The sequence below is a fragment of the Topomyia yanbarensis genome, chromosome 3, assembly GCF_030247195.1.
Source record: "Topomyia yanbarensis strain Yona2022 chromosome 3, ASM3024719v1, whole genome shotgun sequence".
NCBI classification, from domain to species: domain Eukaryota; kingdom Metazoa; phylum Arthropoda; class Insecta; order Diptera; family Culicidae; genus Topomyia; species Topomyia yanbarensis.
In genome coordinates this window covers 94,442,335-94,467,334 of record NC_080672.1, presented here as the reverse complement: position 1 = coordinate 94,467,334, position 25,000 = coordinate 94,442,335, and the positions used below count along the sequence as shown (strand labels likewise).

Below are 25,000 nucleotides of genomic sequence, written 5' to 3'. Positions count from 1 at the left end.
TTGCGGTTCTGATAAAGCATCTTCGTAAATCTTTGCACAAAAACAGTGTACACCAGAAGTCCAATTTCGAACAGCTTAGAGTTTGGTAATGTTCTACCATCTTTTAGCCTGGAGAATGTCAATATTCGGTCGTTCAAATCGTCTTCGCCTTTCTCTGCAACTAAACGTTTTTTACATTGCTGAAGTAGTTTTCGCGCGGCAGCGCCAACAATGTACACAAGAGCATTTAATTCGTGCGGCGTGTATCTCTTACGAGCATCAAATTCAGTAGGAAGCAACTTATAGCGATACTGAGTTATTTTTGTTGGTTGGTGTTTATCAAATGCAGAATCGTCATCGAGAACACATTGAGCATCGTCCTGTTCACAGTTGGCTCCAGAGATTTTGTTTTTTGCAGCTATAGAGGAATATTTGAAAGCCGCTGCAAATTGTGAAGCATTCGGACTATCGTTATGACCACATCGTCGGTGGATTTCCGAAAAAAGATTCTCGACCGTATCCTGACAGAGAAAGTTGGTAGAAAGACGTTCAAACTCGAACTCTTCTGTCAGTTTCTTCCACAGCCATGAAAGAGCATTAATGTTGCTACGAAAGCCGTTAAGGCTGTTCGGTTTCCGTTGTGAAATTGCGAGCGACTTTGCATTGATTTTTGCCTGTTTTAACGTTAACGTGGGTCATTTTCGAAAGAAAATGATGTAATTTAAAAGTGTTACCTCTTGTACAGTAAATGCCGAACTCTTTGTGTACAGTCGTGATTCGCTGGACCGCTTCTTAGTTGGACCTCCGCTAGTTGGACCATTTTCCAACTAAAAAGCATCAGAACGTGAAAATCTCGTGTCAAATATACTTTGACAATCAATCTGACAATATTTAGAGATGTGAACTGGTGCATTTACACTGCCAACATCTCCTTTGGAGAGTTTTTGACATTTGTCAGTCGGTCCAACTAGCGAATCAAATTCGTTAGTTGGACAAGGCTGTGGCCCAACCAGCGAATCACGACTGCAGTACATACGACTAAGTTTTAACGCGGCTTCATGGAGAAAATTCCAATGGGAAGAATTGGCTGTGATTGGTGATCGTAAAGGCTAGTAATGAAATTAAATGAGTTTTTTTCTTATCCACTAAAAAAAATACATTATTACCTTAACAGAGTTTATCGCGGCTTTCGAGTTGAATGCAGATTCCAAACCGATCTCCTCTTTCATGGATTGCGAACTCTCGAACTACTGATGCCGGTGGAGTCAAATCAGTTTGAATAACACTATCGGTGGTCGATGACCGTATTAAAGGTTTCACGTGTGATGTGTTGCGTTTGTAGGTTTGTCCGTTTGGAATTTCTAGTGTCAAGCTATTCCCACGTCGCTCGATTACCTTCGCTGGTGTAGATATAAATTTGGAGGCGAGTTTGTTTTCCGGTAACATGTTCTTCATTAACACCTCATCTCCAACCGACACCAATGACTTCTTCGCTCCAACTTTTTCGTCTCTGTTGACTTTTGCTTGGTATTTCATCATTCGGTCCCGATCACGCATTTCATGGTGGTCCATTACTTGCATTTGGATGTGAGGAATCAAGTCTCGGAATCTTCTCCCGAACATCAATTGTGCCGGTGAAACACCTGTCACAGAATGTGGAGTAACAGAGTACATATATAGATATTCTTGAAGAGCAACTTTCCAGTTAGTGTTCTGCTGTTTGCTTATTTTCAGTATTTTCAATATTGATCGGTTTTGGCGTTCGACCTCGCCGTTTGCACTCGGATAGTATGGAGTAGTGTGAGTCAACTTGATCCCGTGATCAATGCAATTGTCTTTCATCTCTTGGCTTGAGAAGTTCCTAGCATTATCGAAGGTCATCACTTGCGGAAGTCCCATCCTAGTAAAGATAGTCGTCAAAAAGCCAATCACGTCACGTGATGTAGTACGAGTCATTGGTTCAGCCAAAACATATCGGCTGTAGAGGTCGATCAACACAAACACATAGCTATTATCCGGTAATGGTCCAAGAAAATCCCCTGCCACGTGAACCCATGGAGCGGCTGGCAAGTCCCGGATACATAGAGGCTCCGGCGGATCGAACGGTGCAACCAGTTGGTAATCAAAACACTCTCGACAAGTTTTCTCTGCGTCAGCATCCATACCAGGCCACCAAACCGCAATCCTCATTCTTTGTTTCATCTTCTCACGACCTGGATGACCGATGTGTGCCAACTTTAGAACCGTTTCTCGTAACGTCTCTGGATCCTCTCAGCAGTATATTGTTTGCAAAGCATAGCTCGCCCTTGAATGCCGCGTACCGTTTCAAATCGCATTCCCATTTATCTTCATGTAGAGCCTTTCTAACCTTTTGTATCTCCGTATCTGCTTGCGAGCACTGTATCTCATCCATCGTTACTGAGGCTGGCTTGCAAACCTCCGCAATAGCATACAGTGCTTCCTCCGCACCTTTATCGAACATTTTAGATTTTAATTCTTCTGGCAGCCGTGACAACGGATCCGCAATGTTGGTCTTCCCTGGAACATGTTTTATTCGATAGCGAAAACACTGCATCCTTAATACCCACCTTTCTTGTCGCTTGTTTGGAGAAGATTTTTCGCTGAAGATGTCAACTAAGGGCTTGTGGTCCGTTATTACCTTGAATTCCAGGCCAGTTAGATACATTTGAAATCGCTCGGCTGCCCAAGCGATGGCCAAAGCCTCCTTATCAAGCGTCGAGTACTTCTTTTCCGTTTGGGTTAAGCTCTTGCTTGCGTAACTGATCACTCGGGGTTTGTTGTGAATGATCTGTACCAAGACGGCACCTAGCCCATTGTCACTGGCATCGGTGATAAACAGTGTACGATTCTGTGAACTATAGTATCCTAAGTGCTTGGGGCTTGCTAAAGCAGTTTTTATGTTCTTGAAGCATCGTCGTCGTTCATTTGTCCATTCGAATTTAGCCCCCTGAACTGTCATTTGCCGTAATGTGGTCGACATTTCCGAGAGATTTGGGACAAACTTACCAACGTAGTTCACTAACCCTAAAAAACTACGCATCTCGGCGGCGTTCTGCGGATTTCTGAAGGATCGGACGGCACTAATTTTATCGTTCATTGGCAGTATAAATTGTTCTGATAAGGTATGACCCATAAAGTTCACGGAACTCTTCCCAAACTCGGACTTTTTGCGATTGATTGACAGTCCATGTTCGTCGAGCCGCTTCAAAACTAGTTCTACTCTAACGTCCTGCTCTTTCTTCGTCCTTGCGTATACGAGAATATCATCAATAAACACTAGTACACCTTTCAAGCCTTTCAAAACCCGCTCGATTTCCTTTTGGAATATTTCTGCGGAGCAGTTCATTCCGAACATCAATCTTTTGTAACGGTAATATGCGTTCGGTGTCACAAAAGTAGTTATTTCGCGGGAATCAGAGGCAAGCTCGATCTGGTGAAAAGCTTTCACTAGGTCAATTTTTGAAAAGTATCTGCAACCGTCTAGGTGAGGCATTATTTCATCGAATGTGGGTAACGGGTGTCGCTCAGGAATTATGGCTTTGTTGGCCATCCGCATGTCAACACACAGGCGTACATTTTTTTCCACCATCTTTCAGGGTAACTACCAAGGGTGATGCCCAAGTAATCTTTAAGGGTGCCAATTCGATGATGTTCTGTTTCAACAGATCGTCCAATTTTTCTTCGACTACGTCTTGCAGAGAGATTGATAAACGCCTACATGGTTGCTGAACTGGAACTATCTCTTTGTTGATTTGTAGTTTCACCTGTAAATTCTTCATCTTTCCCACTTTTAAGTTCTCCTTGCCTGGAAGACAAAACACCTCTGCGTGAATCTCCAGAATTCCCAACTTCAATGATATATTCTTTCACAGCAGATTAGCGCCGGATTCGTTGTCCACAACATACACCTCGTGGAATACGTTTTTCGAACGGGTGGCTATGTCCGTATTGAATGTTTTGTAAACTTTTATTTTACCATCCCCGTAAACGCTGAGATTTTTTCCGTGGTTTTTGAACAGCACTGAATTTACATCCATTTTCCTTAAGGTGGCGCCATGTCTTTCGGCTGATGACATTAACGTGAGCACCGGTATCTACAATCCACTGCAATTTTACACCGCCTGTGTAGCACGTTACCAGATCATGTTTGTCCCCGGTGGCATAAATTTGTTGCACATCGTCGTCACTATCTTCGCTACTCAAACCACTGTGCAGCCCTGTGCACCTCCTCCAGAATCTTGAACTTGCCACACTTTTTTCTTACTCTTTTTGTCTTTCGTTTTGCGGTTTTCCGGCTTAGTTTTGCATACTTTGCGGAAATGCCCAACTAGCTTACAGCCATCACACACTTTGTTCTTCGCGGGGCAACACTTATCGTTCGCGAAATGTCCAACACTCCCACATCGACAACACTTTTCCTTATTCATCCATTTCTTGATTAAGTTTATGTTATTTTGTTCCACCGAAATTGTATTTTTCTTCATCTCCTCTTTATTGCGATGCGTGCTTCTTGCACTATTTCCTCCACATTCATTAGCTTCTTCCTAATAATCACTTCACGTAGCTCGTCTGCTGCGCTATTATCGAACACCTGTTCTGTAACACGCATATCGAGTGCATTGCCATACTCGCACAAACCTCCTTGTTCTCGAAGACGAGCAACGAATTTCTCCACAGATTCGTCAGCCGCTTGCTTCATTTGCCGGAACACGTATCGATCGTACGTTGGAAAATGGAGCAAAATGAGCATCCAACAGTTTTATCGCCTCTTTGTAAACATCGGAATTAGCTGAAGGGAGTGCGTAGTGTTCAGGTAGGTGTATCGAAAATAATATCCTGTATCTGCGATCCACCGAAATGCAACAAATAAGACTTCTTTCTAGAAGCCAGAGCAATGCAATTACTTCCAGAAATAACTCCAATGATCGTTTCCATTTCTTCCAGCGCGTTCCAATGGATGCAGTGTTAGAAGTGTCAAAGGGTGGTAGTGTCGATTTGCTGTTCTCCATCTTCTTTTACCCGAATAAGGTGAAACACTTTTTGTTTCCCTACTCACAGCAACGTTCTCCTTCTCAGTAGCAACGGTTACCTATTGTATAGTAGAACTCCTGTTGCCCTTGAGCTACGGCGTCAGTTGAAGGTTATGTTCGATCTCACAGGCAATCTTTTTTTTCGGTCTATTTGCCGTGTTGTTTTGAAATTCCGAACCGAAACTCGAATTTAATCAAAGACCTGTTGTATTTAAAGGCACAAATCCCCGACTATGTACGGGGAACGTGCCATTTGAGCCAATATATTCTGATTCCTGATTACAGCCTTCCTCAACGAATTTAATATTTTTTTCTCCAATCGTCGCCAAAATGTAAGGACTCCGAAAGGAAACACGCGCGTGCACGAGGAAGTAACCATTTATTGTACTCGTACGTCCGACGGACAGACACAACAGTGCTGCCGGTTAGTGGGAATCACTACAGCTTCCGAGCGTATTGTGCGCTAAGAGATATCCAACAGCCTGTGTGTATAAATAAGAAATGTAGTATGATGACAATATGGCATGGTTCTTGGATCTACCAGGTGAATCATTCAGCTGAAAGTTTTCCCACCGGTGTTGTTCTAAGATATGAATACCCTGGACTAATACTGCGATTGCCTCCGTAGCCAGTCAGAAAGGGTTATTTTTTTCAATTTTTCGATCCACACCATCAGAAGGAAATCCGATAAACGAATCGCTTTTTGCATTGTAACTTAAACTGGGTTTTATCGCCATGCCATCCATAGCGATCACAATGGCCTTCTCCTTCTTAGAAAAATTTTGTGTTTTCCGTGCAAGTCGATTGAGTAAGGCCTCGTTGTGATCCCAGGAGCAAAGTGAACATCACTGCAGCAGCGTTGTTCTCGTGCCGGGCAGGCAAAGCACCTTGACTTGCTGGATGGAGCGATATGCAGATGGTCCCGCTAAATAGGTGTTTACTGCGAAATTTTTCATCCCATTCGGGTATCTGCACCCTTTTGGTTTTCTAGATTCGTTTAACAAAGAGTTGTGCAACATTTTGTTTTTCCTCACTTGCTTTAGCAACCGCTTATCAATAATATTCTGCGATTTCAACTGCATGATTTCCTTACGTAGATCGTAAATTTGTTGTTTCTTTTTCATTATTGATATAAGGCGTCGTTTACTCGTTTGTTTCTCATACGGAGAGATTTTTTTAATTCCCTTTGCCGCTGCTCTAGTTTTAAAACGTATTGCTTCTCTTTCCGATACAAAATCTCACAATTGTCATCTTTTGACCATTGACCATGGGCTCAACACAAGTTTTATAATTTTGCAGCTTCTTTATTTATTTGTTCTCAGCATCACCGAATGCGATCGCTGCTGCTTCCTCCAAATTTTGCTCTGATGAACAATTTTTAATAAATTCAATATCTTCGTATTCGCCACTTTCACTCAGTGAGCTTATAGCTTCGATCTCGAGCTGAACGGTTTTATAACACAACTGTAAATCGCTAGTTTTATCCATCCCAAATCACACAAAATCGTTCGTTTGCCACAATTTTAATAAAAACAAAAACAACTGCGTGCGCTCAATAGTGTGCGGTGGCGCGCTTTTGATTTTTTCTATCCTGTCATATGTCAACAAATGCGTGCCTCTCGTGGCAAATCCGAAAAGTACTGAGCAGTCATGCTAAATTTTTAAAAAGACCGTTAAATTTTTGCGACTCGTTGGAACATTTGAGTGTCATGTCTGTTAAGTCTGTGGTATAACAAATTACCGAGAAAAAGTACGTTCCGGGAAGTGGTATTCCGGGAAATGGTACATTCCGGGAAACGATATTCCGGGAACTGGCACATTCCAGGAAATGATATTCCGGGAAAAGGTTTCCTGGGAAATAATATTCCGGGAAACGACATACAATCGGATGTTTGTGATAGCAATAAAACGATTTGTCAACTGCGCCACTTCGTTGAGATGATTCCCACATGCTTCACCCTTCCTGCAACCATTGCGAGTATAACCTCTATGAACCATGCTCTTCTTTACTTGTCAATGAAGATCAATGTCCCACACGCATCCGAACCCACGCGACCAGCGTTGTCAACATTTTTTTTTTTCAAAAAAACTGGAACCATTCTTGAAAAAAAACTGTAAAAAACTGGATGCTCGAAAAAAACCTACTTTACCCTTGTAATGTTTAAGTCAACGATTCAATGAACATAATTTTAAGTAAACACGTATGTTCCATACCTTTTACTGAAAATTTGCGTCGGTTTTTTGATATTGTTGTCCAAATCAAAAAAAAAATATCAAAGCATTCGAATTTTATTGTAATTGTAATAGTTACAGTCGAATTTTACTGTTTTGAGGGTTTCAAGCTACACATAGCATAGCATGAATACCTGCACAATTTTAGGTGGAGTTGCAGAATTGAGCATATCTATTGTCATATCAGTTTTCGTCACAATCTGCAATGACGTAGACCCGGTCGTCGGTTGTTTGTATAGATGACGCTGTCAATATTGATTCGCCAATCTTCTTTTATGGAAAGGGTATTGTCGGGATTTTTCTCCAACTATAATGTTTAATAACTGAAAGATTAATCCCTAGTTCGACCATGATATGGATATTCCTAGGTTTAAGACTAAACCGATAAATGAATGAATAAATGAACGATACTCTCTTTCTTCTGCATTGTTGCGCTATCTCTCTCGTCGGTCATTTGTGGAAGGTTTTCACTTTCATTTTGTACGTCGCTGTGGGTTCACTGGAATACACTACTTTTGTACAAAAGACAAGCGTCATTGGAAGTAACACGAATGAGCTTTCGCTGTGTCCACTTATTCCCAGTTTTTGCTCCGCAATACATTTTGTTGGAGTACTCCAACCACATCTTTCTTAAATCCATAAAATTTATTGGACTTGACAACCTTATCAATGCAATCGGAACAAGTCTAGTTTATTCCAAATTTGTTTATCTTTCATGTTCACAAACTGGGCTCCTTGCCTAGCGAATGTATTTTCCTTCTTCGCCATGTTGTTCTTGCGGTAGACAAATAGCTCTACTAGGGCACAAAACGAACACTTTAAATCACTTTTTGTTGATACTGGAAGCACCAACACTACAAGTGCGATTACTATTACTCTCTGCCCCAGCGGTAGACAAATGCGTCTACCCGTGGCTTGCTGTCGAAGCACCTATTGACGAGGGTGCATAAATCGCCGTGTTGGAAATATAAGCTGCTACTCATCGACCAAGACTCCGACCTGCAGATTGTCGAGCTACATGGAATCAATCGGTAGGTTTCTTCAAGTACACGAAAATTGCTCCGGAGCCATCAGGAACAAAAAATATTTGCTCCTTTTTTACTCCGGTTTGCTACCAAAGTCGAATAACAATCGCAGAGGCCGGAAGTAGGACAGAATTCCTTGATAGGGTCTATTCGACGAGAAAATTGGCGGAGAGTGAAGTGCAATTCATAGAAAAAAATCTTCTGAGAGGTTTGTTTCGATTTTTAGTACAGGTAAAAAAATCTATTGAACATGTTCTAAAAACCTTATTGAGTTATTACAATTAAGTTAATATTTTTCTCACTTAAACACTAGACACCGACAATCTAGAACTCTCACATTTCTCTTTCAGCGACACCAGACCAGGACAACCAATTTTGAATAGACTTTTCAAATGACCTTACTAAAGTTCTCTTATTTTGCAGGCAATGCCATCGGCAGTCGGCGGTGGCGGAGGAGGAAATCATACTGGCGGAGGAGGAGGTGGAGGTGGTGGAAATGGCAATAACATGAATACGCAATCGAACGAAGAATGCGGTATACGAGATGTGTGGCGGCACAACCTGGACGAGGAATTTCGCACGATTCGGCATATCGTGCAGAAGTATCACTATGTTGCGATGGACACCGAGTTCCCGGGCGTGGTCGCACGTCCTGTGGGTGAGTTCCGTTCGTCGGCCGACTACCAGTATCAGTTTCTGCGCTGTAATGTTGATCTACTGAGAATCATCCAGCTGGGGTTGACTTTTATGGACGAGGATGGTCGTACGCCACCTGGATTTTCTACGTGGCAGTTCAATTTCAAGTTCAATCTTAATGAGGACATGTACGCGCAGGATTCGATCGATCTGCTGCAAAATTCGGGCATACAATTCAAGAAGCACGAGGAAGACGGAATCGATCCTTTGGATTTTGCCGAACTGTTGATGACCTCCGGTATCGTACTGATGGATAACATCAAGTGGCTCAGCTTCCACTCCGGGTATGATTTTGGCTATCTACTGAAGCTTTTGACAGATCAGAACCTTCCGGCGGAGGAGAGCGATTTCTTCGAGCTGCTACGAATCTACTTTCCGACGATTTATGACGTGAAATATCTGATGAAGAGTTGCAAGAATCTGAAGGGTGGTCTGCAGGAGGTCGCTGATCAGCTGGAGCTACGACGTATCGGACCACAACATCAGGCCGGTTCGGATTCGCTTCTCACCGGGATGGCGTTCTTCAAGATGCGAGAGGTACATGGTTTCAGCTTTCTAAATAGTAGCAGTAGTAGTAGAAACGATAGTAGCGGGGCGGATTGTTGCAACAGCAGTGGTGGGGGAGGTATCAATGGTGGAATCAATAGCGTTAATAATACTAGCGGCTACGTTAGTTTGGAATGCAATTGTAGTGACAGTTTTGAAAGTGCCTTGAATCAGTCACTGAATCACATCGACACCAAGCTGAAGATGCACGTCAGAAAGAGTTCGAGCGAATAGTAGTTACCAGTTGCAGTTTATTGATATTTGAAACCAGAGTTCCTATTTGAGCACAACACAGAACAGTTATGGTCATTTCAAGTTATTGCTTTTTTTCTTGTTACGTAGGTATAGGATACAGCAAACAAGTTTACATAATTATACTACTGAAGCGATTGTTATTGTTTGAAAAAAATATTTAATGAAATGTTGAATTGTGAATTTTTCCTTAAAGGATGCAAAATATATTTGAATTGGATAAATGGAGTAAAACAATTTTTTCGTTTTTTATTACAACGAAACATTAGCAAAACAATGACAAACGCCGAATATAATCATCCTTATTTGCTGTATGCTATCCTCGTATTACTTCTGCTATCAAAAATCTGTCTCTGGGTAGCTGAAGTTAGGCTTGTGGTCTCATCATTTTGCTCTTTCTTTTTGCACTCTTTTATCTTGGTGTATCTTATAAATTTCAACAAAGTCGGGTTGGAAGTTGAAAACCACTGCTTCTGGAGATATTTCTCTTAAGAATATGCCTTAAGAAAGTGTTGTGATATTTCGCACACCTCATTGGGGAAGCGTTAGATCGAGTTTTGTGTCCTTTGTAAATGGCTTCTGCTAGGGAAGTATCTAAACGATGTATGAAGGTAATGTGATTCTTTTTGTTAAGACCTAATCTACCCATAAAAGCATAAAAATCCCGTATGGACCGACAATGCACAAGTATGATTACCAGGTTTGTTTGGTAAACTTCGAAAAAATACCAAAACATGGTTGTCCCATCCAAAGGCTCAATGAAAGTTTAAATCTTGAACAACGTTTTTCTCGACTTGCTGTTTTTCAGTACTCTTATGCTTTAATGGGCAGTATTTTTTTAAATTGTTGTCTAGTTTGATGTGGTCTAGCTAAATTGAACTGATGTGCTACAAAATATTCAGAACCAATAAACCTATTGGTAGCTCTGTTACTTGTTGGTTCATCAGCAATTACATTAACTTCTACACCCATATGTTCTGGAATTCAATCGATTATGGATCTTTGTTTATTTTCTTTACTTTGTTGAGCTTGAGCAAACTTAAATAACTGCTTAAAATCTAATTGACTTATGAGTAGCAATGGATAAAAAACTAGTAGCATATGATAGAGTTAGGTTGCGGAGAATGAGGATGTCACAGATTAGAACTTTGGGGTTGTAAGGAATCTACTTATTGGCATATAATGATTGTACATGAGCCTAGACAGCACACGAATGAAGTCCTGACTTGAGTCTAACTCTTTGAACCATGTCTTCGTTGATCCATTAGGGATAATTGAGTGCAACCATCGTCCCAGATCTTTATTGTCCCAGGGCGTTTATCAGTTAGTATGCGTCTTCTGATGAGAAGCACTATAATATTCTTTCATAAATTTCACCAAAAATTTGCGCTCTTTCATTACCCGATACGGAATAATGAGCGGGAACCCACACTGAGGTAAATGGATCAGTTTTGTTTGTTAAGTTCAATAGTTATTCCCAGGATATATTTCTCAAAAAGAAAGGAGCTTGTCAATGTTCAATGAGTGCAGTGCCTCAAATGTACTGAGACGATGGGTGAGGATAAATTAATAGTTATGAAGTAAAGTATCAAGGATTCCCAGACTGTAGTGATCTAATGCTACTAGCATTGACGTGTCGAAAAAAGGGGAAGCGGGAGAATTAGAACATGTGGGAACGTAATTAGATGGTGACCTGTAAGTAAAAGCCATTGTCATGAATTTGGATTGTTGTTGAAGCTCGACATGTCATTAGAAATTTTCAACTACGTTTGGATCGAATGCCAGCTAAGGCGATTCTTCAACAAGATACTGTATTCGTTTTAATTTCATAATGTGAGTGTTCGCAGCTGAACGGAAACAAAAGCACACCATTCTATTTTTGAAAGTATCTTTGTTTGATACTTTTTATACTGGGTCACTTGAATGATCACCTCTCCATCATCCAGTTATTTTTCCATGAAAATTTAAACAAGAGTGTAGTGGAAGACCCATGCAACTTATTCTAAATGTATTCAAATCGCCATACGAAAAATGCATGTGCTTTTTTGACAATAAATTGAATAAATAAGTCTTCAATATTGGGAAAACCCCACATTGATCTCCGAAAGAACATTGTTCGTTTTAAAAATCACTTTATTGGGTTGGACTGTACACGACGGATCCTAAGTGTCACTTGTTTCGGTTGGTCGTTGCGGTGTTTCCTCTTTCTATTGAAAGAGTAGAAATTCTCCAAGAGGGTGAATGTTTCGACGTTTCTTTGAAAAATGAGTGAAGCCAACATAAGCTGGCATCCTGAGTCCGTAGATAATTATAAGTGTAAATCGGATTCATTGCGTTGATATGTTTGCAAGGAATATTCGCTTGATTTCGTCACCAAGTTCGACATGCTGAATTACTCGCACAATGATCGCGAAGCTCACCAACGGTCAACCTGCTACGGATAATACGGTTGGTCTTCGTTTTACGAGCGTTGTTGATGAAACGATATACCCATGCGATAACTCTGTAGTTTTCGGAACGAGCTGCAGTTGACAAACATCGGTACTGCTCCTCGATCCATGCTGTTGTCACCACGATTTCTGGTTTCAACTCAGGAATCTCGTCGTCAGGAATGTCATGAAGTATCTCAATGGTGAACACTGGCTCGTTGAGAAACTGAGGTCCATCCCACCACATCCCACTCGTTATAAGTGCTACCGGTAGCTGACCAAGCGAAATAATGTCAGCTGGGTTAACGGCTGATCGAATATAGTTCCACTGCAGACCATCAGTGAGTTGTTGAATTTTAATAACTCGATTTCGGACGAAGACATCCAGCCAACTAGGATGCTTTTTTAACCATGCCAACACGATTTCGCTATCGGACCACAGCATGACTTGTTGGAATTCAACTTGGATGATTGGAAGCACCTTGCTTACTAAGTTGGAGAGTAGGACCGCTGCACACAGTTCCAATCTCCGAAACGATACGTCGTGAAGTGGAGCCAGCTTCCATTTACTGGTTAGCAAACTACATTTGGCCGAACCATTGGATAGAATGCAGCAAATATAGAGGCTGACTCCAAAGACGATGGTGGATGCGTCAGAAAAACCGTGCAGTTCATACATTACTGCTCCATCGAAAGTAACTCGCTGTGGAGTGGATAATTGTTTCAGAAGTGTTAGAGACTGCTTAAGTTCGTTCCATTGATGCTCAATTTGGTTGTCCACTGGATCTTCCCAGTCCTTCTTTGTGCGCCAAAGTAGTTGTATTAGTAGTTTAGCGAAGACAATGGTTGGCGAATACATTCCCAGTGGGTCCTACAGTTTCGCTACTTGAGAGTAGATGCTTCTTTTCGTAACTGGTCGCGTGGATTCGGTTAACGTAGATGGCATACCTGCGAGAAAAAATTCATCGGTGGATGGATCCCAGAGTAGACCAAGAATTTTTATTGCTTGGTTGATGTCGTTATCTTCAATCGGTTTCGTTGATTCTCGTTCGTCGATCGGAATGAGTGCGAGTAATTCTGAGGAATTTGAACACCACTTATGAATCCAGCCCTTCCCAACATCGATATGAGCAGATGATGCGCTTCGATGGCTTCTTCAAGTGTATCAGAGCCCGACAAAATATCATCGACGTAGCAATCCTTTTTATGATGTTCGCAGCAAGTGGAAACTCTTCGCCTTCGTCGTTAGCTAGTTGCACCAAGCATCGAGTTGCTTGGAACGGAGTTGATGCAGTTCCATAAGTAACCGTGGTCAACTCTAGCATCTTCAGATGTTCAGTCGGATTATCTCTCCAGAACACTCTCTGAAAACGGGTGTTCTTTTTATGCATGCGAATCTGGTGCTACATTGTGGAGAAATCGGATGAGAAAATGTAACGATGCACTCGGAATCTTTATGCGATGTCAAGCAGCTCACTCTGCACAACTGGTCCCACAGCCAGTACGTCGTTAAGGGCTAAATTCGTATCGGATGATTTCGCGCTGGAATCAACTACTCTGCATTTGGTGGTTGAGTTAACTGGACGAAGCACTGCGCGATGCGGCATGTAATAAGTTTTTTTACTGGGCTCGTAATCTCCCTCGTTCACTTCCTTGACCGGGACCGAGTGTTTGGTATTCCCGAATGAAATCAACGTATTGAATTTTCAAATCGGGGTTTCGGTTCTCCAGCATGTAAAATCGTTTTGGATCTAAAGAACGACAGCTGTCCAGCTCGTCGGGGTTTTTTTTTTGAGCGGCAGTCGAATTACAAATCTGCCGGTCGAATCTCGGCAGTACGTAGATGAAAAATGTTTCTCACAACGTTGTTCTTCAGATGTACTGAGTGCAGCGTTTGGAACTTGTTCAAGCTCCCAGAATCTATGTATCGAATCTTCGATAGATTGAATCGATGCCACTTGCGCATATTGCACAGATTCGAGCTGCTGGTCTAGTCCCTGCAACTAACCATCCAAAGTGTGACTCACGCAGCTCCGGGAGACCTTCGATTAGAGCGAGGTCACCTGGCTTCATTAACTTGAAGAAAAGTTCTGCTCCGATCAGCATATCAATGCTATCGGCACGGAAAAAGGTTGGATCGGCCAGCTGAATTCATCGAGGAATGTTCCAACCTGTGACGTCGATGCTCTTCGATGGAATCGTACAGATGATTCTTGGAATTACCAAGCGTTCCTATTTAGCTCGGAAGTTGCTGCAACGGGAAATCAGGCTCACCTCGATCTTGTAACGTGCGGCTGTCCTTAAATTGTTTATGCCAGCGATTGGAACACTAGCTCTCTGCTTTTGAATCCCTAGAATCCTTTCGCTGATGAAGTTCACCTGAGAGCGACTATCCAACAGAACACGGCAATGATGTGTTTGGTCGTTTCTGTCCTTCACCGCGACTGCGGTTTGCAAAAATACCACTCTCGATTGTTGGATGTGGGGATGGAGTCGTCACACTTTGACCAGTTGATTTGAATTCCTCATTCTCCATCGTCGGTGCTGTTTTCATTCGGGAGTCGTGTTTCGGTGTGGCCTCATTTTCGGGCAACTGAGTATGGTGCCACTTCTGGCATTTATGACAGCTTTTGGATGACGTACAGTTGTTCGAACGATGACCCTTCCTGAAGCAGTTGAAGCTAACTCCAGCTGCTCTCACCCTTTCCTTCCGTTCGCTGCTGGAAAGAGTGCTTAACTTGTCACATTGATAATTCAGGTGTGGACCACCACAAAAATCACATTTTTCATTGATTTGACGTAGCAATATGTGCTCGCTGGCTGACGAGATTCGGTTGCGAAGAATGTGCTTTCTGGGCGGAATTCGTCTTTGAACTCGTGCCGGAACTAACAGATTCGCATCTCCAAAACTTGGCAATGCGACTTCAGAAAGTCCATCGTTTGCTGAAATTTCGGTAGCTCTCTAGGCTTAAGAGACTGCTCCCAATGTTTTCTGGTTGATTTATCCAATGCAACTGTCAGTAGGTAGACCACATTCAGCTCAGACATACCAGACATCTCCTGGTTCTGGTACTCTAAACTTTACACGTGTTTTGTGCACTCGTTTAGAAGATATCGCAGTTCGTTGATACGGACGAAAAATCAAAAGTCCACGGATATGGATTTCAAAACTCGCTTGTTCTCGTATCTCTCCATCAATATCCTCAAAGCTTAATTTCCCTGGTTTATTGCCTTCGCATCTAGAACGCCGGCTGCATTACCCACTATAGCCTTGTCGAGGTGGTATAGCTTAATTACGTCAGAATCTCGAGAAAGCGCCATAACATCCCGGAACATAGCTTTGAACTTCGGCCATGCTGTGTAGTTTCGTCGAACGCCGGAATAGGTGCCTTCAGTGGTTGTTGGTTAACTACTATTTGTGGTGTCAGGTCAGCTTGATGCTGCATGATGCGAGATTCCACTTCAGCTGATGCCATGTTGTACAGCTGCTCGAATTGCACGTATACGTTTTCGTAGAGGGGCATTGCGTCATCAGGGATAATAGCAACAAATTTGATTATGGAAATTGGAGAACTCGGAGCAAGCTGCACGAAGGTTGCTCTAAAACACTTTCAAATGCGGGACTCCCAATTCCTGGTTGTCGAGAGCTTCTTGGATACGAAGTACACTCAAGTTTTTTTATACGCGGTTTTTTTTTTGCGCGGTATTTTTTTACGCGGTTTTTTTTTACGCGGATTTTGAAATTTACGCGGTTTTCATTTACGCGGATTTTGAAATTTACGCGGTTTTCATTTACGCGGTTTTTGAAATTTACGCGGTTTTCATTTACGCGGTTTTTGAAATTTACGCGGTTTTCATTTACGCGGATTTTGGAATTTACGCGGTACCCATCAATGAGGTTCCCTATATCGCGGATTCTTAAATTTAAGTGGTCTTCATTTACGCGGATTTTGAAATTTACGCGGTTTTCATTTACGCGGATTTTGAAATTTACGCGGTTTTCATTTACGCGGATTTTGAAATTTACGCGGTTTTCATTTACGCGGATTTTGAAATTTACGCGGTTTTCATTTACGCGGATTTTGAAATTTACGCGGTTTTCATTTACGCGGTTTTCATTTACGCGGCTCGTATCCCCCGCGTAAAAAAACCTGAGTGTACCTTCTTCAGTAACTGGTGGCGTTGGCGAGAAATCGATTTAACTCGTGCGATGACACCAGCGTCGGATGCAATGGCATTATCCTCATTGCTATTTCCATTCTGTTCATTGTTGAAACCAGGAAACTCATCGTCGGATGGTGGCGGTCGACATTTTGGTGCTGAGTGCTTTTTTTATTCAATTCGGTTATTTGATAAGGTACGGAACGGTACCAAATTCTTTCTTATACAAGTGGGGATAATATAATTTTATTAAGATTACGGGGGTCAAGTAGAGTTGTAATATAGTTTGTAATTAAACTAAGGGGAACAATTTTACAACCATCTTAAAACTAGAAATAGGTTTTCATCAGGAGTTATCATGAACTGGGACGCCGGGTGGTTCTTCTCGAGTCGGCAGGAGGTCCTCCAGACGATTTCGGCTCAGTTACGGATCGGCAACACACCGAGTTGCGCGTGTGATGTTTTGCGCCATGTAATCGAAGTACAAGGACATAAATCGGGTATAAGAATTGAACTCGACAAGCCTCTCGAAATTCGCAATTACTAACGGATTCAACATACCATCATTATTAATTTTTTGCTTCAAATGACTGTGTCGTGGGACTGGTTCAGATAATCTCGATGCATACGATGTTTTATGTGTAAAACGATCTGAGAAACACAATGGCGCAATCATTTTTAAAACAAAAATACACGAATTAGGAAAAATGCAGTTTAAGTTTTAAACTGGAAATATAGCAAATTTGGCAACACTGTAACCAAAAATAACTATTTTTTCTAGATTCCCTGACTCATCTCCCTCAAAATGCATCTCACCGATTGGTTATAGATCGAATGAAGTCAAAGGTATGAATAAAAGTTAATAATTAATGATTTTTTTCTATGGAAAATTTTCCATGCTCGATTATGACACGTCATACAAAGTTTGTCATCAATACACACCTATGACACGTGTGAGTTTGGTTTACATTTATAGTAAAAACTCAACCGATCTTCATAATGGAAGAGCCCAAACCCGATTTTTCAGCGGAAGGACGCCCGTCAGCACTTCTAGGCTCATCGTATGGGTCGACTACATGCAACCCAAAGCAATACGCAAACAACAATACTGGGTTCGCTTCAGTTTGATGAATATACTGTATGTTCGCAGCGGAGCGCAAACGGAAAGAGCAGTAGTACATCACCGATAATATCGTTGTTTGGTACAGGCTGATCAGATCTTCTGGATGGGCGCCCCACCATGTTGCGTGGAAGGGTTTAGCGTTCGAGTCCAGGGGTGCATATCTGTTTGTTGGCGTGGATAGTGTGATCGCGAAGGGCTCGAGCGTTTGTATGTTAACGTGTTTGTCGCTTGTGCTAGCGTGTGTGTAACTTCGCGTGCATAAATTCGATGCATTCTTAAATGATTGCGCGAGGAACGTGAGTCTAATGCTTAATTTCTAGTGCTAGATGCTAGAAGAGTCAGTTTCCCCATATCACTGCAGTTCCAGATCATGTCCCCATGGAACGTTTTGTCTAGTGAGTATGAGTGTCATTGTTTGATTGATCCAACTGAAGGTGTGAGTCTAGGCTTCTATAACCGAGGGTAGACTTCCGGACGTGAACGATTCATGATCACGCGAGCGGTGGGTTTGCATGAATATGTGTTTTTTTTACAATGGAGAATACATTTACGTACTACCCAGTACGCGTGCTATTAGTACATGCCAAGCTACCACACGTCAAGGCATCTTTGCATAGTTAGCCTGAACATATTCGCGTTCGCTATGATCGCTGCCTTGAGAGCGCTGTTTGGTACTCCATCCGGCCCTGGAGCTTTGTTCGCTGCTAGGGAATTAGCCACTGCGAGTAGTTCTTCGTTCGTCGCCGGAGACACCATTTCGGCCGTGCCCGCACTGTCTCGTAGTGCAGGTGGCCAGGGGCTTGTGGCTCGAGACGGGAAGAGTGCTTCGATAATCGTCGCCAACCGATCCGGAGACCGTTCTGGGGGTGAAGAGCCCCCTTTGGTCTTGGCCATCACGATTCTGTAGGCGTCACCCCACGGATTCGCGTTGGCACTCTCACACAGGTTGTCGAAACACGCTCTCTTGCTGCTTTTAATGGCCTTGTTAAGGGCCAATTTCGCAGCTCGAAACACTTCACGGCGGTTCTCTCTTGCATCCTCGGTGCGGGCTCTTTGCATCCTACGTCTAGCTCTGAGGCAGGCTGATCGTAGAGCTGCAATCTCGGCACTCCACCAGTATACCGGGCATCTGCCGTTTCTTGGCAGGGGTTTTCTCGGCATAGTGGCGTCGCACGCGCGTGATAGAACGGCTACCAGCGCATCCCCGCTTCGACTGTCGGTGTTGGCCTCCAGTCCCAGGGCCGCGGTGAAAGCTTCGCTGTCGAAGTGATTGGACTTCCACCCGCGTACCTGACAGGGATCTCCCGCCCTCAGATATTGCACACCATAGTTGATCCTAAAGCGGATTGCTAAATGATCGCTATGGGTGTAGCCTTCGTCTACCCTCCATTCCATGCCTGGAACCAGACTCGGGCTGGCAAATGTTACGTCAATCCATGCCTCCACCCCGTTTCTACGGAATGTGCTAGCGGAACCATTATTAGCTAACACAGTATCGAGTTTCGCAAGCGCCTCCATTAGCGCTTGGACCCTGCTATTTGTACAGCGGCTGCCCCACTGTACTGTCCAAGCGTTAAAGTCTCCCGCTATGACTGGTTGAACTGTTCTATGGGCCACCTTGGTGGAACGTAGCAGCTACAATAGAACACACCATTGATCTTGGCAATCGCAACACCCTCGGCCACCATCCCAGACCCGTCCGACACCCCATTGCCGTTGCCGACAGGGATGTTGTACGGGTCTGATAGGAGGGCGGCATCTGTCCTCGACTCCGAGACCGACTGCCACAACAGCTGCTGGGCTGCTGCACAATGGTTAAGATTTGCCTCACCGAAGGGACACGAAGGTCCCCCCATAGCATGATTACGGGCTTAGCGGTGCAGATAAGGCATTTATGCGCTTTAGTGCAGCCCCGCTCCTTTTGCCCCTCCTCGCCGCAGCGACGACATAGTTTGCTCCTGTCTGTACCCTTACATTCGTACGACTTATGGCCGGACTCAAGGCACCGATAGCACCTATCCACTGAAGGCGGCTGGGGTATGCTAACTGGGCATACTGACCAGCCGATCTTCAGTTTACCTATCACTGTAACCTTTTTTGCATCTGCCTTCAGTAGCCTAAGGTAGGCTACTTGCGTGCCGGAGGGTCCCCCTCCCAAGCGCACAGAGGCCCGCTCTATTGTTACATCGCATTGTTCCTTGACGGCTGCGACGACATCGTCTGCGGTCGTGAACTCGTCCAGTTGTTTACACTGGAGAGTCATTTCCGCCTCTAACGACCTCACCTGGGCGCCTTCAACCAGGACCTCTTGGGCCAAGGCCTTATAGATTGCACTGGATTGTGCGCCTCGCTTCAGCACCAAAAGCATTTCGCCTGTATTGGTGCGTCTCACGCTGCGCACGTCTTGCCCGAGGGCCGAGAGGTTTTCGGCCGCCCTCATTAACTTAAGGACGTCGGCATATTTGTCCTTGTCGGTCTTTAACCACAAGGCCTCGCCTCTGTCCTTGGCCTTCTTCGCGGTCCGCGGTGCATCCGGTGTCGGTGTCGGCTTCTTCTTGGTGAACAGCGTCCGGGGGTTCACGCCCCCCTGCCCCGATTGCGCCGAGTTGCTGGTACCTTCTCTCTGCCCGGCAGGGTCATTTTCGCCCCGGCTTGCCTCGACCAAATGGCGTTTCGCCATGACGGTTACACGCCGTATGGTGTTGGTTTTTGCACCCTCTCCTGGTGACTTCCTTGAGTACTTCGCGTTCGACGTCGTCTTGCGCTTGCCCTTCGAGGGGAACTCGGCCGCCGCTTCGAGCGATTTGGTTGCTCCATAGAAGGCCCCTGTCTGGGTACCTATGTCGGCCTTCTCTCTTCCCTCCCTCTTGGAGGCCACTGTCTGGGTTTTTCTGTCGGACTTCTCCCGACATTCCACCCTCTTGGCGTTAGCCTGCTGTTCCTGTCTTGCGACACGAACAGCCTTCCGGAGCACCAGCAGGCTCTGTTTCAGCTCCTTGCTGATATTTTGCTTCGCGTTAGTGAACTCGATTATAGTATCGAGCTGCTCCACCACTTTACGCATCGCGGTTAGTGGCCCGTCCAGCACGTTGGTAGGTCTACTGCTCGGGTCACTGGTGATGTCGGATGCAGCCCCCGTCGCTCCACTACTCTCCCCACTGGGGGGAGACCTCATCAAACCACCTTTAGCAAAAGGGTTCGGCACCTCCGATTGTTTGTTTTTATTGTTTTTCACGTCGCTCATTGATCCCACAAGTCGCGCGAGAAAGGGAGGTCCGCCACGTCAGAGCTCCGCAGTAACGTTGTAAGGAACACTTACTGTGGGGGTTGCCCAGGTACCCCACAGACTCCGTTAACGATCGAGCATGTTTTTCATCCCCTCGATCACTCATCCCTCGGCACGGGTCGCTTCACGCCTTGGACTTGGGGTTATGACCTTTTTTGCTTTACGTGGTGACCGCGGCCCAGATCATCACAACCATCCTCCTTTACCAGGGCTTTGGACCTGTAGCTCTGGTTCTCAATAGTTCCAAGTACGTAGGTTACTACAGACATGCTACTATTGAGATCCGTCATTCGCTAGCGGAGTTAATATGCTTGAATATCTGTAGATGATTGCAATTGCATGTTCTCGTTTGTGGCTAGGTTTGTGTTAGCGAAGGAAACGAGCGTTTGTACGTTTAGAATGGGAACGATTGTGAGTGTATATGAGAGAATATGCAATTAATGGTTAGTGAGTGTTAGTATGAATCTAATTCATAATATGCCGAATAAAGAAATAAGATGCAAATAGATTAACAAGAAGTGTATAAATTGACTATTATTGTTAGTATACATTGATATGGAAAAGCAAACTAATAGAACTACAACAAAAACAGGATTTCATCATGCTATGCTGACCGGGAATGGATTATTCAAGTGCGTCGGTAGACTAATTGTACCTTAATTTAACAATCCAATCTTACCGAATGAATAGAATCGAATGTACATATTGAACACTTGATTTACCAACTATTCTATCACTTGCGCTAGTTCTACATCCATTCCCTGATCCAGCTGTCACAAATTCGCAGACGAACCCACGCAGATAGACAAACGACTAGCACATAACCACTCTACACTAGTACTAAAAACTAACTAATAGGTTTCTACTTCTACATTTCTTTATTTTATTGACCTGTGCATGATGACGAAGTTGACCAATAAATCGACACGCAATGACCCCCACTGCGAGCTGTGCCCACAAACACTACCATTAAGCTGTTGAACAATGTTTGTAACACAGGCCAAACAAAAGGTCAATCCACGGCGATCCACCAGCCTGCCTCGCCAGTGTACACAGGCTGTTGGCTGACTGTTAGTGTGGGCTGGTGCGGAGTATGAAAAAACACAAAACATAAAAAAGGCCCATAAGCCCTCTCGGTCTCCTCGATGCACCACTATCGAGGCGTAATGTAATAACCATCTTAAAACAATTGTCTGTCAGGTGCTGCTTGATGATGTTTGCAATACCGTCAAACCCGTCAACCTATGGGAGGGAACAAGACATTCGTTAATGTCAGTCATATAAAAATTGGCTCCTTGGTTTAGACATGAATCCTGGGAAAGACCCATGTAGCTAATTCGTGATGTCGGGGAATCACCATGCGAAAAATACAAGTGTTTTTCAGACAACCATTTAAGCAAAATAGTACTGTATTATAAGATTTTAATAAAATTGAATGGGCTTCACACAGTATGATCTACTGACTTTTATTTCCGACCGCTCATTTATTTCGAGGAAAGTAGTGAAACTATATAACTTACATTTAACAAAAAAAATGTTTGTTTTCATATTAAGTAGATTGTCTATAATCGTCAGTTCCATGTAGATAGGGAATCCCATAGAATATGGAACTGTTGCGATTATGGGCAGTAGACACTGTCTATTATAAATAACTTACTACTAGTGCATATCAAATTGCGTAAAATTAGCAAGTCCCAGGGAGGCATCGATGATACCAACTAACCGTTATCAATTGTTTTTTTTTTGTTTCTACCAGATGTTCTTCGAAGACAACATTGACAACGCCAAGTATTGTGGCCACCTGTACGGGCTCGGCACATCGTTCATTGTGAACGGAAGCAGCAACACGATCAACAGCAGCAGCACCAATAACAGCTCCAGCACAGCGCTTGGTACGAATGCAAACACTAATGCCGGCTCAGGTGCCGGAACAGGCGGTGGTAACAGTGGCAGTGTTAGTTCAGCTGGCAACAACAACAACAACAACGCGAACAGTAACAGCAACAATAATAACAACAACACCACCACGAACAGTAGTAGCGGCACCAACTATCACGATAACGGCGAAACCAACGCAACCTCATGATTTCGTCTGTTGATTCGCTAGTAAACCGAAAAAGTAACCGACACTAACTGAACGCAAAACAACACATTAAAACAAAACAAAAAAACACTTTAGAACCCAAAAACATATTACAAGCAAGTACTCTTCTCTTTAAAGGATAAAAATATTTATTACAGCTTTATTACTACCTATCTATCGTAATAATTGCGACAGATGGAGGCAAAAGATCACTGTAAGTTATCTTGGAACGAAGTAGAAAAATCATTTACCTAATTTTAAGACAAGCAAAGGAATAAACATTTTAATTAACTTCTGCCTCGATTCTTTGAAGTTGATATGTTTTGGGCGAAACGAACCTTTTATTTTTTACTACTCTTGACGATTATTGGAAGTCAGTACTCATTTTTTTGTTTTGTTTTAGTCAACAAACAATAGGATCTAATGAACTTATATAGTCATCGAGAAATAGAAGATGGTTGAACTCATAAGTTCAAAGAAATAAATTTGTAATAGAACTCTGACGAACGGACCTTTTTTTCCATATGTTTCTATCTTTGTTCTTATATCGTACGCAGTTGAATAAAGGGTAGCTAACAAATACGAGCTATGACGAAAGCGGTAAAAGTAAATCTATCAAGATCATGTATTTATAGCAGATATATCGTTCTTTAACTTTTTTCGAAGCAAAATGCAAAAACAAGTTATAATGAGCACTTTGTAAACTATTATATTAAACAATAAAAGGCAGACAGTTTCCCGGCAGTAACATCGTAGTTTTACATTACGTGTTGATGAGCATTATTGCAGGATAAACACGCAAAATCCACATGAGGTAAGCACGTAAGTGTTCAAGTTGAACCAACTGTTTAGTAGGTTCAACAACAAACAGGATAAAGTATAATCTTCGACTATCGTCGAATATTCAATGTGTAATTTGAACACACAGATATCTCCTATGTATATTCGAAAAGCATACCGAGATTCGCATTTGATGGAAATGCATACTTTACCCAAAAACGTACCTCGGTACGGTGGCACTGTTAAAAAGCAAACAAGTAACAAGTAAAAAAATGTAATTTTTGATAAAGTCACGCAAGCAAAAACACAGCAAATAATTGAATAATAATTGGTAAAGAAAATATATATTCAAATAAAATGTTTTATTGATTCAAAAAATACTAAATGAAGAAGCGCGTTGAATTTTTTTCGGTAGGATGACAAATTTTCCCAAAGAAAACAGTTACAGGAATTAGGAGAAGCTCTGCCGCACACGATTTCTCGGAGTTTGATTATTTGCTGAATCTTTTAAAGTTTCCTTCAAACTAAATATGTATTTTTTTTTCAGACAACAGGTTTAGCAAAAAGTTATTTAAAATTGGTGAAAGACCATGCTGGTGCAACTTCTGATAAAGAATGTTGATAGAAATTGAATCGAAAGCTCCCGTAATATCCAAGTATACTGATGCCATCTGCTCTTTGTTAGCATATGCAATCGTATGTCCCTTTGCCTTTGCGGAAGCCAAATTGTGTATCTGACAGTAAGCCATTTGCTTCGACCATATTGTCGAGGCGAAACCAGATCATTTTTTCGAATAACTTCCGAATACAGAAGAGCATTGCAATCGGTCGGTACGAGTTGTGGTCGGAGCCTGATTTTCCTGGTTTGTGGATGACGATGACACTCTCTTGTCTCCAATCATGTGGGACAATGTTACCCTCAAGAAACGTATTAAATAAATTCAGCAAGCGTCTCTTGGCAGAATGGCAGATTCTTCAACAAGTTGAATTTGATTCTGTCTGGCCCTGGGGTTTTATTGTTACATGATAAGAGAGCAAGTGAGAACTCCACCATCGAAAACGGTATTTCGTTCGCGGTACTGTGAGACGACGCGGCGCGGTAGATGTTTTTGCCGGGATGAAATCTGGACAAACCTTCTTGGCGAAATCAAATATCCACCGGTTTGAATATTTCACGCTCTCGTTAGTACTGTTTCGGTTTCGCATACGTCGGGCCGTGCTCCAAAGAGTGCTCATCAAGGTTTCACTTGTTAACCTGTAGACAAACCGGCGCCAATAACTGCGTTTCTTGGCTTTCATTAAATTTTTCATTCGCGTTTTTGTACTATCGCGTACAGTCGATAGCTAGCAACTAACC

At 43.0% G+C, this 25,000-nt stretch overlaps 1 protein-coding gene across 1 annotated transcript in view; it reads left to right on the top strand.

The window, feature by feature from the left end:
* Positions 1-23,611, top strand: part of LOC131688762 (CCR4-NOT transcription complex subunit 7) — a 32,852-nt gene extending 9,241 nt beyond the window's left edge. The window contains exons 3-4 of the mRNA XM_058973273.1: positions 8,711-9,520; positions 22,537-23,611. Coding sequence (XP_058829256.1) covers positions 8,714-9,520; positions 22,537-22,866 — 1,137 coding nt within the window. The 5' untranslated portion in view covers positions 8,711-8,713 and the 3' untranslated portion in view covers positions 22,867-23,611. The remainder of the gene's footprint in view (positions 1-8,710; positions 9,521-22,536) is intronic.
* The last annotated feature ends 1,389 nt before the right edge of the window (positions 23,612-25,000 follow it).